Source organism: Capsicum annuum, chromosome 9 (genome assembly GCF_002878395.1).
Source record: "Capsicum annuum cultivar UCD-10X-F1 chromosome 9, UCD10Xv1.1, whole genome shotgun sequence".
NCBI classification, from domain to species: domain Eukaryota; kingdom Viridiplantae; phylum Streptophyta; class Magnoliopsida; order Solanales; family Solanaceae; genus Capsicum; species Capsicum annuum.
Window position 1 is genome coordinate 185743773 of NC_061119.1, and position 10705 is coordinate 185754477.

The 10705-nt window shown below is 33.0% G+C and overlaps 1 protein-coding gene across 1 annotated transcript; it reads right to left on the reverse strand.

The window, feature by feature from the left end:
- Positions 1-288: 288 nt before the first annotated feature.
- On the reverse strand, positions 289-9974 carry LOC107854757 (ras-related protein RABB1c). Its single transcript, XM_016699759.2, has 6 exons — positions 9631-9974; positions 3375-3514; positions 3041-3123; positions 2083-2287; positions 1936-2004; positions 289-627 (listed from the first exon to the last, which is right to left on the reverse strand). The coding sequence occupies exons 1-6, from the start codon at positions 9674-9676 to the stop codon at positions 535-537; spliced, it is 636 nt and encodes a 211-aa protein (XP_016555245.1). The 5' UTR covers positions 9677-9974; the 3' UTR covers positions 289-534.
- Positions 9975-10705: the final 731 nt, after the last annotated feature.

Below are 10705 nucleotides of genomic sequence, written 5' to 3' on the forward strand. Positions count from 1 at the left end.
GAGTGGCCTGCCATTTAACCTCTTCTTCCATGTGACTGGTAATGCTCAGTAACAACCTCTAGATTATCACCAGTCTGGCCTCTCTTGCTATCACTTTAGCACCTAGTGTAGTCAGTACCAAGAACAAATTTTGATGCACCACTTCTCGAAAGGACATAATTCTCTTATTGATTCAGTTGGGTTTAGTAAGCTAGATCATGCCCATTGCACAACGTATCTCAAACCAAAACTTCTTTATATTCTTTGAGCACAGCGCGCGGGGGGAAGGTTAAGGGTTGGGTGATTTCATTCAAGGAAAAATGCGCACGCGCACAGAAAGATTTATAAAACACTATACACATTTTGCAGTCAAATATTACAAGGAGAGATCAAAGAACAAAGACAAGTCCCATAAGTGTCGTTGCTTATATTTTCCAGATATTAACATAAACACAAACAAATTGGATACACCACAGAATGTTAAGATGCTAGAAGAGCATAAATAAATAACCACCACAGGACACGATCACATTTGAAAGAATAAAGTCTCCATTTTCAACTGCAACAACCCCCTCCTTGAGAAGCAGCTCCATCTCGTCCGCCTGATGGGCCAGGAATGCCTCCATACCCAACTTTTATTCCATATGACTGCAAAGAGAATAAGAAAATTCAACTCTTCAGGTAAGGGAATAGATACAACATCGATGAAACGAAGCATTAAGCTTTTCTGCAACCTTGTTTCTTGTTTCACTAGACAATAATCAGGTATTTAAGTTACATGCAAATGGTTTTTCCATTGATATTCAACTGAAAGATACAGAGACCTATGTATATAAAAATATGCTCTAGTGCTATGAAACGAAGCACTAAGCTTTTCTGCAACCTTGTTCTTGTTTCACTAGACAATAATCAGGTATTTAAGTTACATGCAAACAGTTTTTGCATTGATATTCAACTGATACCTAAGCAAACAGAGACCTATGTATACAAAGATATGCTCTACTGCTGGACCATCTGATTAATTAAAATCTCGTAAAACAGAGGGAATGCGGATTGATAGGTTGGCGTCTCTTCCTTGATGGTCACTAATCTTTTAAACCTACATATCATTTCAAACGACTTCACTTCCCCTCCTCGAAATAGCACGTTATTTCTTACTCCCTCCTTCCATCTTTACTTGTCCACTATACTAAAAATAGATGTCCAACAATACTTGTCCAGCTTGGAAAGATAATTTACCCATTTCTACCCATTTACCCTTAGCATTAAATATGATTCATTATCCAATGCATTTTCCAAAGCATTAAATTTATTATATTCAAAGGGTAACATGGTAAAAAAACCCTATCATTCACTATTTCTTAACCTGTATGACAAGTCAATAGTGTACAACTATTAATGGACAGAGGGAATAACTTGTATGCGATGGAATCTGGTTCTCAATAAGGCACCACATTTCTGTCTAGTCTAAGATTTCCAATAATGGCAGTGTTTGGGCCAGTTTCCTGTACCTCGACTATTCCACCTGGTACTTTTACTCTGGTCTCAACTATCACCATGAAAGTTATCTTAGGGATCAAAACATATCCTGGAAGCAATGGCAGAATTTATGTTCGGAAAAAGGCAAAAAGATAGGAGAAGACACTGGACAAGGCAATACGTTTGGTAGTATTGTTTTTCATTATTCTTTAAAGAAATAAAAGTATGTCATGATAGGATCAGAAGGAAACATATGTCATGATAGGATCAGAAGGAAACATAACTGATCGACTATTTCAAAGTATGCCGATCCTATTTCTTCTCTACTTTTCCCAAATTTTCTTACATCATTTCCTTTGATATAGGAGTATTTGACTGTGGCAGAAGTTGAGTCTTCTCTAACAAGTAACAATATTAGCAGTCCACATCAAAGCACATTAAGCAGAATATACATATGTAGTCAGGATAAGGTAATACCTCGTTTGATACATCAAACACTCCATCCTGTATTTTCTTATAGATCATGGAGGCTGTTCTGATAAAAGCCTGAAAAGTACACCTAATTACTTTGACGTCCATTATATAATATGAAAGCTCTAGTAGCACATTAAATGATTTGTTTACCTCTTCAACATTCTGAGCAGTTTTAGCAGAGGCCTCCATAAATATCAACCCATTTTCCTTGGCAAATTGTTCACCTTCCTCTGTGCTTACAGCTCTTCTGTGAGCAAGATCACACTTGTTTCCAATCAGCATTATAGTCATGTTTGCATTTGCATGCTGCCTTGCATCTTCCAGCCAACTAGCAAGGTGATTAAATGTTTCCCTCCTATAAAATTTCCAAAGGAAAGACAATCATCACTTCTTCACTAACAGAACAATCCAGGAAAATGTAGTAAAGAGTGACAACAGGAACTGTAAATTCCCACAATTTGCTAGTTATCCATTATGAAATCAAAAGATACTCAGCAACAAAAATATGTAAATGACCTTATTTGGATATGAAGTTTAATTTGGGGGTGGGACAACAATCAATTCACCACAAAGACACAAGCACAGTGAAGAAAGCAATTAATTATTGTCCACATTTTAATTCATGGATCCCGCTGCATCAAATTTAATTCAGAAGACCAGATAATTGGTTCAATTACGTCAAGTGAGATTTATGAACAAACATAACAGAGTGCTCACTAGCATTAGAACATTCTTCAGTTCCGCTCTTTGACATTAAAAGACAAACTAGCTTTAGACCACCATTAGATAACATTGAGCATAATGTAACGTTCTACAATTAATTGAATTGAAGATTATAGTGTATGCTGCAGATTCCACCAAAAGTCTGATATATAGATAACGCATCTTACTTAAATTGAAGATTATAGTGTATACTGCAGATGCCACCAAAAGTCTGATATATAGATAACACGTCTGGACAACAAGTTTGTGTAAGGAATATCTCTAGAGCTTTGATACAAGAAAGCTAAGACAAGAAGTACGCCTTGTGTAAAAATGAGAGCAAATTATGCTTGCTAAATTCAATCTCATGCATAATGAGTGTCAAAACATAATGCAGGATAAATACCTGGTAATATCATAAACAAGCAGTGCCCCGGCAGCACCTCTGTAGTATGACCTTGTGATAGATCTAAATGATTCTTGGCCAGCCTGAAACAGAGATCATTTGTTATAATCATGCTATCAGCTATTTAATGACAGCACAAGCAAACAATAACGTGAACAGGATAAAAATGATTATGCTGCCTAGAAAAGAATTTAAGGCAATTACATAGATGGTCATAAGCTCCAAACGACAAAAACAATAAGATGATCAGGCAAAGTTTAGACTAATGATCACATCTTTTTAGTAGTTCAGCATATATCGAAGCAGAAAAAGAAAGAGGAGATGTGAAACAAACCGTGTCCCAGATCTGTAGCTTTATTGGTTTGTTGTCTATTGTGATCATTCTAGCCCCAAATTCAACCCCAATGGTCAAGTCATGGACCGGTTGAAATCGTTTGTCCGTAAATTGCAAGAGAAGACAGGATTTTCCGACTCCTGCACAACAAATTTGTTAGAGATGATGTTATATAAGGCTTCAGCAATGTATACATCAATTTCAGTAATATTCCAGCGGAATCAAATGAACTATGTGGAAATGCTAGAGCAAAAAGCACTCGTACGAGGAATCACTCAGCATAGTTGACATTGCATATACAATTAACAGACAAGAGCTTAGAATCTCATCACAAGGATTTCGAATTCTGGGTGCCCCTAATCCATAAAAGGGCAGTTTCTTATGATGATATGTTGGTGAGACACATGATTAGCAATCTCAATTCTCACCACAAGCCATATGTAATTCATCTCTTAAATCATATGCTTACTTATTACGAGCATTCAGATTTTTACTCAAAGCCACTTCACCATATACCAAAAGGCAGACATATATCTCAGAAATATTTTCCAACTACTGTTTTACCATTATCAAATTACTTGCTTTATTGATTTTTCAAAGGGCTTCTATTCAGCAAATTAATCAATTTTAAAGTCAAAGGAGCAGCTTTGGTATAGTTCTCAGAGAAAATATTTGGCATTTTCAGCTGGTGGAATACAAAAGAAAAAATAAACTAAGCTACTGAATAAGGAGCATTCAGCATATGTGATTCTTGCGTTACTCCTCAAATTACGAGGACATGAACTTCGCCGCTAAAGAATCAAAAATCAATAGAGATTAACTTAGAAATGGATTTTTGTTATGCCAAACTGAAAGAGGGAATGGTTGGGCTTAACATGGAATCAATCAGCTAGTAAAAGTAGAGTGTTTTAAAGCTGTTTTAATGATGGACAGATTTTGGGAAATTGCAAAAAAAAAAAAAAAGGTTGATGAGCAGTGATGAAGAAATAGAGGTACTTCTTAGATATTGAGACTAGCGGATAGATACAGTTTTTTTGAGGGGAACTACTTCATAGGAAACAAGAGTTGCCGCATGGAAAATAACTAAACACGCTTCCAGAAGTCGTTTGGAGGTCTATCGGAAACAACCTCTGTACTTCTTTGAAGGTAGTGGTATGGGCTGCGTATATTTTACCCTCCCCAGACCACACTAGGTGGGAATTCATTGGGTATGTTGTTGTTGCTTCCAGAAGTCATTTGACAGTTGCTCAATAAACTGTCTAAGATGCTGTCTAAAGACTTTTAACATCCTTCCCTCCTATAATGGGTTGCTACCAAATTTTTCATTATTGTTAGTAACCAAAACATAGTCATACGTAAAATTCCAACGATGCAACAATAAACTGAAAAAGCATACTGACTGAATAATCGAGATACTCCCACCAATGAAACAAGCGGCCAGATTCATATTAGAAAACTCTGAATTAGTGTTCTTCTTGCACTTGTAAAATTTCTAGAACTTGTCATGCATCGTATCACTACAACTACATGAGAGACATACATGTCCCAGTAAGATATATGACAGAAATTTAGACGACCACCAGTAGGCAAATGATGAGGTACTGAATATTGCAATAAAATGGGCACGAGACCACTAATGTAGCTGAATTAATAGAGTATTCGTATAGCCAAATCCCAACAAATTTTTCTGTGATGTAGTTGATTAATCTCAATCCACAACTTTGTTGAAAAACGACGATGAATTCTTTACTGCAAACTAGTGGAGGCTTCTTAATTTTTAACTTAAAGTTGAAGCTTTTAGCAGTGGTAGACATTCAATGAACATGTGATTCTTTAATTAAAATCAAATAAGAGTTACACTTCTCTATTTTACACGTCTGTACTGCATTCTTGAGATTCTTTTTTGCAAATGCATTATGTGGGCCCAAAATATATTTAAATAAAAGAGAATACATGGTTATAGTTCATTTTTTTCTGGCAGTAAGCAATTGCCTTTAAACTATAGGCTGGATAAGTATGTACTATTTGTGCTTATGTGATTACATGAAAAAGATGTTGTAACTTCTTAACAGAACAATACTTCATTAGAAATTATATGGGCATCAATCATCTTCCCAATGTTGCTAAAGATTTCTGAAAGTAAATCTGGAATCGTTTATATCAAGTTCGGAAGCATTTTGTTGTGATTGCGGAAGTTTAAGGCAGTGCACAAGTTAAATAATCATTAAGTAAACAAACTGCCTGCATCCATAAGATCGAAGTTTATGAAATCTGATGGTGTTAAATAATTTATTTGGAATTATACATGGGGGATTTGTTAATCACCAAAGTGTTTGAATTGAATAACTGATTCTGAAAGACATGATTAAACTTAGATTCAATTACTTATTAATTTTGATGCTTATAACAATATAACACTTATAACAAGGTTGATTCCTAGTTCTTATAACCATTAAACATTAAAGAGATAATTTAGATGCATCGTTAGTTCTATTTATTGTGGAACTACACTGGATATGTTGTTGTTGTTAGTTTTATTTATTTATCCAAAGATAATAAATATTACTCACTGTTGCATTAAAGATTATCGAATTACATTACACTCCCATTCAAGCATCATTATGTCTAAAGTTGTATTTTGATACTATGCCCAAAGGAGGACATCAATATTCATTACGAGTAATCATTTCTGAATCTAATAATACATTTAAATTCATAACCCAAAACATTAACAAATGAGCATGTTCTATTTGCATACTCTGCTTCTATTACGACTGTTTAACAATTTTAACTTCTCAGATTGGTGCGAGCAGATCAAATTTCATCGTGTAATTTTAGATCTTGATGTTGCACTTTACATTGAGAAGCCAACTATTATTACCGGAAATAGTAGTATCGAAAAAAGATCCTATTATAAGCACTGGGATTGATCTAATATATTAGGTTTAATGTTTGTATGAATGAATATTAAAAACTACTCTTCCCAAAATGGAAAGCGCCAAAAAACCTGCTAATAAGTCTCTTACTAGGACACTAATGGCACTTTGACCATCATGAAGTTTGATGGTTCACGTATCATGCAAGAGCATTTCATTGAAATGACAAACATAGCAACAAGACTTAAGACTTTGGGAATGAAAGTGGATGCAAATTTCCTTAATTTATTGAGGAAGTTATTTTGGATAACTCCATCAATCCACTTTGATGGAAAATAGGAATTAATTGGTTTGTGTTTTCTCTTCCTATTAAAATGGGAATAACCTACTCGATCTACGGTATTAAAAAATAGTAAGCACAAGGTAAAGAGAACAAAAAGAAAAATTGTTTTTATAAAGAACAGAACTCAAGTGCTTCCACTCGATTCAAGTCAACAATATTATAGCTGATTTTGGTATGTTTTTCTTGGCTGAATATCTTATATCTTATTCCATTAAGAGAATGATATTACATATGCCAAGTGAGAGAATGTTAACTTTATGGTCCATATATAATTGCCGGTGAATCTTATTCACTTAGAATTGTAATGGCATTAATAGCTCATTATGACTTAGAGCTGCATCAAATGGATGTGAAAATCGCTTTTATAAAAGGAAACTTAGATGAGGAAATTTAAACACAAAAAGTCCATATAAGGACTTAAACAAGCTTCCCAACAATGATATCTTAAGTTCGACAAAACTATTATCACATTTGGATTTATGGAAAATACTAATGAACAATGTATATATCCGAAGGTGAGTAAGAGTAAGTTTATTATGTTAGTTCTATATAAGTTTATTATGTTAGTTCTGTATGTTGACAACTTCGTTCTTGCTACTAATGATCTTGGCTTGTTGCATGATACCAAGAAATTATCTCTAACAACTTTGAAATGAAAGATAGAGGAGAGGCATCTCAAGTGATTGTGAAAGAAATATTTTAGGATCAATTACAAGGATTGTTGGGATTGTTTAAGAAAGCCTATATTAATAAAGTGGTAGAGATATTTAGAATCAAAAAGTGCTCATCAAGTACCGTTTCAATTCAAAAAAGAGATACATTTAGTCTCAATTAATGCCTATCAAATAAATAGGTCAATAAGCAAATGAAATATGTTCCTTATGCATCAATAGTTGGGAGCCTATTATCTGCACGAACGTGCACAAGACCAGACATCCATTTTGTTGTTTAGATGTTGGGACCGATATCAAAGTAATCCAGGAATGACCACTAGAGGGACGCAAAGTGTCACGATACTTACAGGAAATGAAAGACCATATGCTCGCTTACAGAAGATTTGATCATCTTGATATGACTGAATATTCAAATTCAGATGTCGATGTGTGCGCGAGCTGGCCGGACACCACAATTATAAAAAAAATATCCAAATTCATATTATTCTGGTTGTGTGGATACAAGAAAATACTCATTTGGTTATTTTGTTTTTGTTAGCTGGAGGAGCAATATCATAAGAGAGTACAAAGCAGCCTGTTATAGCTGCATCCACTATGGAAGCTGAGCTAGTGGCATGCTTTGAGGCCACAATTCAAGCTAATTGGTTGTAAAACTTTATTTCAGAACTTGGACTAGTCAACAATAATGTCAGGCCGCTGAAAATTAATTGTGATACTATCGACAATCTTCTTCTCTAAAATGACAAGTATTCAAAAGATGCTAAGTATATAAAATTGAAATACTTTTTAGTTAAAGAAGAAGTCCATTAACATAAAGTGACAATTGAACCTATTAGCACCAAGTTTATGATTGTTGATCCTTTGACGAAAGGATAACTGCCCAAAATATTTGTTAAACTTATTGAAGAATAGGCATTATTGATGGCAATGAATGACTCTATATAAGAACTTTATTATGTTTATGTAATTGACGCTTTGAACTCATTTATATATATGTTTATGTTATTACCCGTTTTCCCTTGTATAAATTATGTTGAGAATGGCGATCATAGATCTTAACTTAGACAAATATATTCTAAGCATTATTGTTGGACTTATATATTTAAAGGTTGTGTTGGGACTTGAATATAGACTAAGACACTAACATAGTAGTACACGGAAGGAATTATGTCGAGAAATGATGTGTATCACCGCCATGACTCATATTAATTAATTACTCGAGCAAGAAATGATGTTGGATTTAGCATATGTGCATATTATGATTGAAAAGTTCATTAAACCACTAAGTGAATGATATTACGTGCGCCAATGGAGGATGTTAGTTTTATGGCACATGTTTAATGTTACTTTGGTTTAATAGATAATTGCTAAATTTTAGTATACCGAGGAAGTTATTTTTGATAACTCCATTTACCCACTTTGATGGAAAGTGTGAATTAACCGTTTGGTCCTCTTTCTACCTATTAAAAGGGAATAACATACACCATCTACAGTATTCTAAAAAAGTAGGCGAAAACGTATAGAGAGAAAAAAGAAAACCCTCTCTTATCAACAACAGAACTTAAGTGCTTCCGCTCGATTCAAGTCGAGAACACTACAGCCATTTCTGGTATGTTCTCTTCTTGACTGAATATTATATTATTAGATTGTGAAAATCATTTAGTTCCAATTAACTTGGCTGATAAAAGCATTCTCCAACTGCTGAATCTCTAATTTATTTTCCCATAACGTAATTAACTATAAATTTTTTATGACCCAAAACATCAAGTTTGTCCTAACAAAATCCTTCCGGTCGGGAAAAAAACAACTATATCCACCAACCATAATTAAGATATCAAATGCAACAGAAATAACCCAAAAATTCAAAACAAAATTGAAATATTAAGATTCTCATGATAACATAAATTCAATTTTGTCTGTATAATCATAACATCAAAATTACGACAGTCTCCATTGACATATAACCTTCCATATCATTCCAGATCCATAAGAAAACCAAAAACCGAGAAAATAAATTACAGAAAAAAAATTATAAAGGGGCACAAAAAAAAAGAAAAGAAAATTCAACGAAAAATAAAAGATTTAGAAATCAAATTAATGATAAAACCAATTTTAGGGGAAAGGGAAATGAGGGATTAGTGCACATTTGCACCCTCACCGATAAGTAAAAGTTTGGATAATCAATCAATTGAGCTACTAAAATTTTTGAGATAAAAACAATCACAATTGAAAAACAAAATGGTTAGAGGAAGGGGAAACGGGGGATTATTGGACAATCGAACGCTCACCGATAAGATAAAAAAGTTAAATAACCAAATCAATTAAGCTATTAAAATTTCTGAGATAAAAAAGAGAAAAGTTACCGGTGTCGCCGATGATGATATACTTGAAAAGATAAGCGTAAGACATGATGTTGATGAGAGATCTGAAGAGCGAATACGTAAATTAGCTCGTCAATATGATATATGATTATTTATATATACATATATAAAAAAAAAAAATTTATGATGCAATCACACCAAATGATTAATTATATATAATGAAACATTTTTGGTTGTTGTTGTGTGTATATAGGTTGGCTCTGTAAGATTTTTAAAAACCTCTGTTCTTTTTTTCTCCCGTTGGGAGACGTCACCAGAAATATAAAAGGAAGAAGTTTTTTTTTTTTTTTTTTTTTTTTTTTTTTTTGTCAGGTTAACAAATGACAATAAGGCCGTTTGGTTGCGAAAATAATAAGTATTTTTTTAGAGTTGAAATTGATGTTGTATTTGATCACTGAAGTTATTTATGAAGTTTTATGAGAAAAATAGAAGTTGAAAAAAGTGAAAAATAAATTTTATTTATTTTTATTTTTTTAAAAATAATTTTTATGATCAAATACTACTATTTTCATTTTTTTTCATTAAAGTAAAATAAATTCTCAAAAAAAAAAAAAAGAAGTGAAAAAACTCTCATGGTCAAACGGCTACTAAGAAGTTAAGAGTGTGTTTGGTATGCATAAAAATCTTTTCTAGAAATAAATATTTTTCAAAAAATGTTTTCTTATTTTTTTCATGTTTGATTTGCTAAAATTTTTGAAAAATATATTTTTTGGACAAAATAAATCTTTTAAAACTAGGAAGATCACTTTTATAATGGAAGTAAGAAAAGATAAGTTCAACAATTGTGTTATAAATGATAATGAATGTCTATCTTTTGGAGGAAGTTAGAGTTTTTCCCCTGTAAATAGAGGGTCTCTCTTTATTGTAATTTATTTTTCAGTATGATCCCTTTCACGATTTCATTTGTCGGATCGTAAAGACACGTGCTCTAATTCACCTAGATAGGAGAACCTCTTACCACCCTTTAAGAAATTTAGGGAAAGTCTTTATTAAATAATAAATAAGTAAGATTTTATTACAATAAAATTACAATAATTGAATTCAACAAATACAAAAC

What these genes read in the sequence shown, in the direction of transcription:
- LOC107854757 (XM_016699759.2), bottom strand. Translation starts at nt 9,676, where the DNA reads ATGTCTTACGCTTATCTTTTCAAGTATATCATCATCGGCGACACCG. An exon ending in TATCATCATCGGCGACACCG is followed by an intron (nt 3,515 to 9,630) that starts GTAACTTTTCTC and finishes TTTGTTGTGCAG; the next exon opens with GAGTCGGAAAATCCTGTCTT. An exon ending in CTGCTCAGAATGTTGAAGAG is followed by an intron (nt 2,005 to 2,082) that starts GTAAACAAATCA and finishes TGTACTTTTCAG; the next exon opens with GCTTTTATCAGAACAGCCTC.